The sequence below is a fragment of the Pan paniscus genome, chromosome 20 (assembly GCF_029289425.2).
Source record: "Pan paniscus chromosome 20, NHGRI_mPanPan1-v2.0_pri, whole genome shotgun sequence".
Lineage (NCBI taxonomy): Eukaryota > Metazoa > Chordata > Mammalia > Primates > Hominidae > Pan > Pan paniscus.
The window spans coordinates 40,395,011-40,404,726 of record NC_073269.2 but is presented as its reverse complement, the minus strand read 5'-3'; the positions used below and the strand labels follow the sequence as shown (position 1 = coordinate 40,404,726).

Below are 9,716 nucleotides of genomic sequence, written 5' to 3'. Positions count from 1 at the left end.
TGAAAACTCAGAACTGTATACCAAAGAAAGGTGAATCTTACTATATGTAAATCACACCCCAATAAACCTGACTTTTTAAAAATGCAGGCTGCAAAAACATTATTTTAGGATTCATAACGTGGTATGCAAAAGAAATGAATGTTTTCAAGGATTTACACCTCAAAGGAGAAAGCACCAGCCTTTGCGAGGTTTGGCTCTAGCCCAGCAAGGATCTGGAGATGAAACTCATTTACTCCTTTTTTACCACACTTCATCCTGATAGCTTTAAAAGGCCCTGTGATGCTGGGCACAGTGGCTTGCGCCTGTAATCCCAACACTTTCGGAGGCCAAGGCAGGAGGATCTCTTAAGCCCAGGAGTTGAAGATAAGCCTGGGCAACACAGTAGTATTACCAGGGGAGGATCTTGACTACAAGTCGTCCAGGTTCTTGGAATATTGAACAAAGAGGTGGACAAAACACACAAACAAAGCAACAAAAGAAGGAACAAAAGCACAGATTTATTGAAGCGAAAGTACATTCCACAAAGCGGGATGAGGCTCAAGCAAGTGCCCCGTTTAGAAAATCTGGGGTTTAAGTACCCTTTAGAGGTTTCCTATTTGGTTACACCCTATGTAAATAAAGACTTGGCCTGCCACCAATCAGAGGCTGAAGTGAATGCTCCTTTGTCTCCAGACCCTATTCTCTGGCCTCAGTGGGATCCTATCACTACAAAAATTTATTTTTTATTTTTCTTATTTTTTTTTTTACAACAGTACACTGATCTACAAAAATTTTAAAATGAGCCGGGCGCGGTGACTCACGCCTGTAATCACAGCACTTTGGGAGGCCAAGGCAGGCGGATCACGAGGTCAGGAGATCGAGACCATCCTGACTAACACAGTGAGACACTGTCTCTGCTAAAAAAATATAAAAAATTAGCCGGGCGTGGTGGCAGGTGCCTGTACTCCCAGCTACATGGGAGTCTGAGGCAGGAGAATGGCATGAACCTGGGAGGCAGAGCTTGCAGTGAGCCGAGACGGTGCTACTGCACTCCAGCTTGGGCGACAGAGCGAGACTCCGTCTCAAAAAAAAAAAAAAGACCTGTCTCTCTACAAAAAATGAAAAAAACTAGCAGGGCATAGTGGTACAACCTGTAGTCTCAACTACTTGGGAGGCTGAGACAAGAGGATTACTGGCTGCAGTGAGCTGTGATCATGCCACTGCACTCCAGTCTGGGCAATGGAGCAAGACCCTGTCTCAAAAAAAAAAAAAAAAAAAAAGCTGTCAAAAAAAAAAAAAAAAAGGGCCAGGCGTGGTGGCTCATACCTGTAATCCCAGCACTTTGGGAGGCTGAGGCGGGCAGATCACCTGAGGTCAGGAGTTCAAGACCAGCCTGCCCAACATGGTAAAACCCCTTCACTACTAAAAATACAAAAATTAGCTGGGCGTGGTGGTGTGCGCCGTGTAATCCCAGCTACTCGGGAGGCTGAGGCAGGAGAATAGCTTGAACCCGGGAGGCGGAGGTTGCAGTGAGCCGAGATTGCACCACTGCACTCCAGTCTGGGTGACAGAGCGAGACTCAAAAAAAAAAAAAAAATTCCAGTTTTCAACATCTGCCTTTTAAAGCAAAAGAACTACCTGAGCATCTTGCCAGGAGATGGCAGTCATCCTCGGTCTTGTCCAGGAATTCACCCCAAACAAACATCATCTCAATGCAGTTTTTAGAACCATCGAGTGAACAGAGTATCCAATTTCTCCAGTCACAGAGGTGAGGAGTGGAAAACAGTCTTGGGATTTGGTGACACAGGCCAAGTTGCCCTCCTGACTGATTGTGCCCCCACCCCACTATTGTCTTCTCAGGGCACCTTGCTCCACTCTAGACCCACTCACCACTTAGTGTTAAGTGTCCGCAGAGGCACAACCTGCGTCCTGCTGAGCGCTCCTGCCTTCAGCTACATAAAGCACCATCACGGAAAAAAAAAATCAGAGGCTGAGCCTACAACCTCCTCTGTGGCATCTTTATTTTTCTACATGGGATGTGAACAACGTGAACATGGGTCAGAAAAGTCAGCTGCACAAAAACACTTCAGCCAATTGTAACACAGAGGGAGCACAGACATGGAGGGGCTGGGGGTTAGGCTGGGGGAGACCAGCCTTCCCTGCTAAGGGCTCGTGGTCCAAGCCCACAACCAGAGGGTGCTCTGGGTGGTGTCCAGGACCATGCAGTGCCGGCTCCGGGGAGGAGGGACGAGAAGAGAAAGGGGAGTCACAGAGGAGGCTGCAGATGAGCACGAATTTATTGGACTCTGGCCTCGCGCTGCTGCTTGATGAAGTTGATGAGCCCATTGGTAGAAGCGTCGTGAGAGGTCACTTGAGCACTGCCATCAAGCTCAGGCTCTATTTTCTTAGCCAGCTGCTTTCCCAGCTCCACTCTGCCAAGAAGGGAAGGGAAGGGAAGAGTGGTATGAGGAAGGCTCTAACGTTGCTACTGAAATCCCTGAGCCGACCCAAAGGTATTCCCAGCCCTCCCCTAAGTGAGCAACTCACCCCCACTGGTCAAAGCTGTTGATGTCCCAGATGATGCCCTGAACGAAGATCTTGTGCTCATACATGGCTGCAGAAGTGACAGACAGGGCACGTCAGGGCTCCACAAGCCCATTCCAACCTACCCCAAGCCAGGACCTTTCCCCTACTCACTCACCGACCAAGGCTCCAAGCATGAATGGTGTGAGCTTGGTGAACACAATAGAGTTGGTTGGGCGATTTCCTTCAAAGACCTGCAGAAAACACCAAGGAATGTCTCCAAGTAAGTCCTGATCCCTAAACCCCTTGAAGGGAAGCACACCCTGCCCCAGAGGCTGAGACGTGCAGGTCTGTGAGGACAGGCCCTCCCATTCTGTAGGACAAGCCAGGCACGCCCCAAGCCCCTGCCTGGTGCCATAGCTTCACACCTCCAACTCCAGCATGCACCCCAAAGCCAAATGCAGAAGTGCTGACCTTATGTGGCAGCAGCCTCTCAAGGTCCTCTGGACTCTTGCCCGCAGCCTGGAGCTCCTTTCGGGCCTCCTCCGTCGATTTTCCCCTCATCAGGGCCTCTGTCTGGGCCAAGAAGTTGGCCAGGAGGATCTGATGAGCGAGACATCAGTTATGCTTGAGAGCACTGTCTGGGCTTCAGGCAGAGGGACAAGACCGCCTGGTACTTCTCAGCAGGGGTCAGTCCCAGCCTGGGTCACTCACTGTATAGCTCAGTTGGAGCGAGGGGGACACATCCGATGACACCACAAGGCAGGGAACAGTGATAACTGCTCTTTAAGAACTACACACCAGTGGCCAGGCGCGGTGGCTCATGCCTGTAATCCCGATACTTTGGGAGGCCGAGGCGGATGGACCACGAGGTGAGGAGCTCGAGACCAGCCTGACCAACATGGTGAAACCCCGTCTCTACTAAAAATACCAAAAAAAAATTTAGCTGGGCGTGGTGGCGCATGCCTGTCATCAGGCAGGAGGCTGAGGCAGGAGAATCACCTGAACCTGGGAGGCAGAGGGTGCAGTGAGCCAAGATCACGCCACTGCACTCCAGCCTGGGCGACAGACCTAGACTCCATCTCAAAAAAAAAAAAAAAAGAAAAAAAAAAGAACTACACACCACTGCCAGGGGTCCTGCTCACAATTTTACCAACATCTATCTTTTAAGATCCTAAGAAGGTAGCTGGGCGTGGTGGTGTGCAACTGTAATTCCAGCTACTCTGGAGGCTTAAGCACGAGAATCACTTGAACCCAGGAGGCTGAGGTTGCAGTGAGCCAAGGTCGCACTACTGCACTCCAGCCGGGGCAACAAAGTGAAACGGTGTCTCGAAAAAAAAATAATACTAAGATCCTAAGGAGGAAAGGCATCATCGCCCTGTTCTAGTAGAGCCTTGGGTTCCACAAGTCCACAGTGCTGGATCACAGAACTATAGACAGGAACAATCAGAATTAAATCCAGCTCACTGACTCCCAAGATTGTGCTACCGTAACCCTGTGCTGCTCTGCACATCTAAGACAAAGCACAATAAATTCTCTGAAGGAGTTCGAGGGCAGCTTGGGCAACATACTGAGACTCCATCTCTACAAAATATAAAAATAAATCAGCTGGGTGTGGTGGCGTGTGCCTGTTCCCAGCTACTCAGGAGGCTGAGGTAGGAGGATTGCTTGAGCCCAGGAGGGTGAGGCTGCAGAGAGCCTGATTGTGCCACTGCACCCCAGCCTGGGCAACAGAACAAGACTCTGTCTCTTTAAAAAAAAAAAAAAAAAAAAAATTAGCCAGGCATGGTGTACATCTGTGGTCCCAGCTACTCAGGAGGCTGAGATAAAAGGATTGCTTGAGCCCAGGAGTTCAAGGCTGTAGTGAGCTATGATTGGGCCAGTGCACTCCAGCCTCAGCAACAGAGTGACATGCTATCTCTAAAATAAAAAAAATAAAATAAAATAAACAAAAGGGGAGATTTTCCTGGATTATCTAGTAGCCCCAATCTAATCACACTGGCCCTTAAAAGTAAAAGAGGGCCGGGCACGGTGGCTCATGCCTGTAATCCCAAAACTTTGGGAGGCTGAGGCAGGAGAATCACTTGAGCCCAGGAGTTGGAGACCAGCCTAGGCAACATAGTGAAATCCGGTCTCTACAAAAAGTTTAACAGTTAGCCAGGCATGGTGGTGTGTGCCTGTAAGTCTCAGCTATTTGAGGGGCCGAGGCAGGAAGACTGCTTGAGCCTGGGACGTTGAGAATAGAGTGAACTGTGATCATGCCACTGTAAGTCCAGCCTAGACAACACAGCATGACACTGTCACTTAGGGAACAAAAGAAAAATGTAGAAGAGGAAGGTAAACAAGTCAGAGAGATGCAACAGAAGTGGCAAGAGAGAATCAAAGCTTCAGAGAAGGATTTAACCTGCCATTGCTGGTTCTGCAGTGAAGAGGCCCACAAGCTAGAGGATGCAGGTGACCTCTGAGAATCTGAGAACGACCTTCAGCCCACAGCAAGGAAGCTGGACTTCAGTTCCACAACCATAGAGAAATGAATTCTGCCAACCACCTGACAAGCACGGAAAAGGCTTTTCCCCTAAGGTCTCCAGAAAGAAACACAGTCCTGATGACACCTTGATTTCAGCCTGCAAGACTCTAAGCAGAGACACATCAGGGCCTGCTGGATATTTGAGCTTCAGAAACTCTTCAGATAGCCCAGGAAGGTGGCTCATGCCTATAATCCCAGCACTTAGGGAGGCCGAGGCAGGTGGATTACTTGAGGTCATGAGTTCAAGACCAGCCTGGCCAACATAGTGAAACCCCCCCTTTACCAAAACTACAAAAATTAGCGGCCATGGTGGTGAGTGCCAGTAGTCCCAGCTACTTGGGAGGCTGAGGCATAAGAATCACTTGAGGCCGGGAGGGGAAGGTTGCAGTGAGCCAAGATCGTGCCACTGCACTCCAGCCTGGGTGACAGAGCAAGACTCTATCCCCCCTCCCCACCCCACAAAAGAAGAGTGTTGTTTTAAGCCTCCATGTTTGTTATCATTTGTTACGGCAGGAATAGAAAACTAACGTGATTGCCAACCAATGCACTAGGTTTTCAGAGGTCTGGGTGCAATGTGAGCCAGACCTCCCAGATGGGGCCAGATGGGGGCTCTTACCTTGTGATGCAGACCCTTCCGTATGGGGTGCTGGGTCTGGACCGGGATGAGGAAGTCACAGGGTATCATCTTGGTGCCTGTGAAGGGCACTGTGGTCACCCACATGACCCCAGCCCATGGGAGCTAGCCATATGGCCTAGAGGAGGGCACTGACCTAAGTGAGATATCTCTTCTGGAAGATCCTTTCCCTCCCCAACATCACCCTTCCCAGGCCACAGGGGCCTACCTTGGTGGATGAGCTGGTAAAAAGCATGCTGGCCATTGGTCCCTGGCTCCCCCCACACAATGGGGCCTGTCTGGTGGTCCACACGGGTGCCAGATTTGGTGATGTATTTCCCATTGGACTCCATGTCGCCCTGGAAAAGGAACAGAAACCCAGTTCTTGGCAAAATGAAAGAACATTTAAAAAGAAAGAAAGAGGCTGAGCGCAGTGGCTCAAGCCTGTAATTCCACCACTTTGGGAGGCCAAGGCAGGCAGATCACCTGAGGTTGGAAGTTTGAGACCAGCCTGATTAACATGGAGAAGCCCTGTCTCTACTAAAAATACAAAATTAGCCAGGTGTGATGGCGCATGCCTGTAATCCCAGCTGCTTGGGAGGCTGAGGCAGGAGAATCGCTTGAACCCAGGAGGCGGAGGTTGTGGTGAGCCGAGATCATGCCACTGCACTTCAGACTGGGCAACAAGAGCAAAACTCCAACTCAAAAAAAAAAAAAGGGAAAGAAAAGAAAAGAAAGAAAAAAAACCCAACCCTCTTCCTGCAAGTCTTGATCCTTCACACACTGTACCCAAATCCTGCTCCTTCCTGCACCATGCCAAAGTCCTGCCCAGATGCTCCAGGCAGACCCACCCTGCCCTGACCCCGTGAGGTGGACCTGCACACGTGTCCACAGGCACGATCCCCTTCCTCCCCACACCAGTGAGGACACAGCCTCCCAACCTTTCCAGCTTAAGCCACTGTGCAGGAAGGACTCATGCCCAGGAAAAGGTGGGTCTGGAGGTCAGGCAAGGACCTCCCTAAAGACAAAATCGGTCACAAAATCAGCTCATTTCTTAAGGGAGAGCAGGCTGGGGTCCAGAGTGCACAGCTTCTTTTTTTCCCAAAGAGACAGAGTCTCCCTCTGTCACCCAGGCTGGAGTACAGTGGTAGAATCATAGCTCACTGAAGCCTCGACCTCTTGGGCTCAAGCAAGCCTCTTGCCTCAGCCTCCCAAGTAGCTGGGACTATAGGTGCCGCACCACCATGCCTGGCTACTGTTAGTTTTTGTGGGTTTTTTTGTAGAGACCGGGCCTCACTACGTTGCCCAGGCTGGTCTTGAACTCCTGGGCTCAAGCAATCCCCCCCAGCCTCTGCCTCCCAAGGTGCTGGGATTGCAGGCATCAGCCACTATGCCTGGCTAAGAGTACAGCCTTTGAGGGCTGTCACCACAACTAAACACTAGGCTTTGGGTACCCACCTGGGCCCTGGTCATGGCAACCCTCACCAAGGCAGCTGGGATTTGGGGAACCTTGGCCTCTCCTTCAGTCACAGGATTTGCTTCCAGGTGTTGGTGAAGCCTTCTGTACCTGCCCAAAGCAACTCAAGAGCTGCTGGACAGGGACTGGCTTTGTACTAAACAAAAGCAAGGATAGGGTTGGGCATGGTGGCTCATGCCTGTAATCCCAGCACTTTGGGAGGCCAAGGCAGGTAGATCGCTTGAGGCCAGGAGTTCGAAACCAGCCTGGGCAACATAGTGAAACCCCGTCTCCACCAAAAATACAAAAATTAGCCAGGCAAGGTGGTGCATGCCTGCAGTCCCAGCTACTCGGGAGGCTGAGGCACAGGAATTGCTTGAACTTAGGAAGCGGAGGTTGCAATGAGCCGAGATCGCGCCACTGCACTCCTGCCTGGGAAACAGAGTGAGAATCTGTTCAAAAAAAATAAAAGCAGGGACAGGTGTGGAAAAGCTTTCTGGGACATAATGTGACTAGGAGAGGCCTGCTAAGCCTCTCGGGGGCTCTGGAGATCCCAAGGGAGAAGAGGGCCATGTAGTCCAAAGAGGCCACCACAGACTAGATACACACTTGCTTTTCTGGAGGGATAAAGGCAGTACAGGCTACAAGGGATTCCAGCTTGCAGCCCCACCCTATGTCCAAATCCCACCTCCTCAGACATGGACAGACCCAGATCCTCATACCTGTACCAGATCCTTCCTCCCCAGATACTAACAGACCTAGGGCCTCATACCAGGGCTAGATCCTACGTCCTCAGACACTATGGTAGGCATGCATAGTGATGTGCAAGAAAGAAGTGACCCCAGCTGAGAAACATCCCCTGAGTCAAGCCAGGACCTCCCTAGCCAGGGCACCATGATCACCGGTCATGCCCGTCCCATGGTGATCAAACTCAGATGACACTCAAATGGAACCAACCTCAGTTACAAAGATTCATCCTGAGACAAGGAGCACAGATGGACCTTGGCCAGGCCCAAGGGCAATGGGGCAAAGAGCTCCTGGAGGAGCTGAAACCCAGGTTCCTAGACCTCCCAGACCCCCCACAAATCCTGCTGACTCCAAGGCCTGGCTTGGCAGCTGGTACCTGCTGGAAGTACGCAGCAAAGCGGTGCAGGTACTGGTCATAGGGCAGCATGGCGTGTGTCTCACACCCAAAGCAGTTGATGTACCAGATACCCAGCAGGGCCAGCAAGATGGGGGCATTCTTCTCCAGGGGCGTCGTGCGGAAGTGCTGGTCCTGAAACAGGAGCAGGATGAGTGGGAGCTGAGCAGCTGCACGGGGAGGGGAGGGACAGTACAGTGGGGGAGAAAGCGGGGGACCAGGACCAACACACGCGCCTCTGGCCAGCACTTGGCAGAGAACCAGCCTCAGCACTCACCATCCAGTGAGCCCCCGAGAGCAGCTGCTCGAAGTTGTCAAAACCTGTGACACAAAAGCAGAGTCAACAGAAGTGGCCACACCCTGCATCCTGTGGGCAGTGGGCACAGCTCCTTCTGCAACAAAGGAAGGCTGCATGGAGAGCCAGAAGATACGACATGGGAGGACTCGAGCCTAGACAAAGCCCCTCCAGTGAGAGGTGGCCCTGAGTGCAGGGATCTGACTCTGCCTAGGATAGGAGAGAAACAGGACTGCAATTGTGAGGGGCAAAGACGGGGGCCAACTTGCACACGCAAAAAAACCCAGACCTTCCTTCTGGACATGAAATAAATATCCCAGCCAGCTGCAGAGAGGCCAGCAGCCTGTGAGGACAGCATGATGTTCAGGGACACGAGCCCCCTACCCCGACCTTAGACTGCAACACTGTCTCCCACAGGGGCTGCAAGACACAGAAACACACTCACCCACGTGCAGGGCAATGGAGAGTCCGATGGCCGACCACAGCGAGTAGCGTCCTCCCACCCACTAGGAGAGACAGGACAAGGTGCTGAGGGAGGGCCGGCACACCCCGCCCCCCACCTCCTGCCGGAAACCCTGTCCCTGGTCTTGCACAGGGGCGTCTCGGAGGGCCCTGGCCCAACCCACCTCCAGGAAGCAAGGCAGCAGGCAGGTGCTGGCAACACATGGGAAGACCAACAGGGCAGACTACAGATGACTGACCACAGCCACAAGACAAACTGAAGAGCTTACCGTGGTCTTCCCTGAGATGTCGGGCCCTGTCTCTGCAGACACCAGCAGACCCAGGACCTCATACCTGTGCCAGGGCCCACCTCCTCAGACACGGACACACCCAGGGCCTCATACCTGTGCCAGGGCCCACCTCCTCAGACACGGACAGACCCCAGGCCTCATACCTGTGCCAGGGCCCACCTCCTCAGACACGGACACACCCAGATCCTCATACTCATACCAGATCCTACCTCCTCAGATATGGACAGACCCAGGGTCTCACACCCATGCCCAGCCTCACCTCCCCAGACACTGACAGACCCAAGGCCTCATACCTGCACACAGCTTCAACTCTTTAGACATGGTCAGACCCAGATGCTCACGCCTGTGCCAGATCCTACCTCCTCAGACATTGAAAAACCCAGATCCTCATACCTGTATGAGATCCTACCTCCTCAGATACTGACAGACC

General features: G+C 52.1%; 1 protein-coding gene across 1 annotated transcript in view; it reads right to left on the bottom strand.

Moving 5' to 3' along the window:
• Positions 1-1,983: 1,983 nt before the first annotated feature.
• Positions 1,984-9,716, bottom strand: part of GPI (glucose-6-phosphate isomerase) — a 51,377-nt gene continuing 43,644 nt past the window's right edge. The window contains exons 10-18 of the mRNA XM_034944853.3: positions 8,980-9,040; positions 8,517-8,560; positions 8,222-8,374; positions 5,872-6,001; positions 5,646-5,722; positions 2,977-3,105; positions 2,681-2,756; positions 2,527-2,593; positions 1,984-2,411 (exon numbers count right to left, since the gene is read on the bottom strand). Coding sequence (XP_034800744.1) covers positions 2,276-2,411; positions 2,527-2,593; positions 2,681-2,756; positions 2,977-3,105; positions 5,646-5,722; positions 5,872-6,001; positions 8,222-8,374; positions 8,517-8,560; positions 8,980-9,040 — 873 coding nt within the window. The 3' untranslated portion in view covers positions 1,984-2,275. The remainder of the gene's footprint in view (positions 2,412-2,526; positions 2,594-2,680; positions 2,757-2,976; positions 3,106-5,645; positions 5,723-5,871; positions 6,002-8,221; positions 8,375-8,516; positions 8,561-8,979; positions 9,041-9,716) is intronic.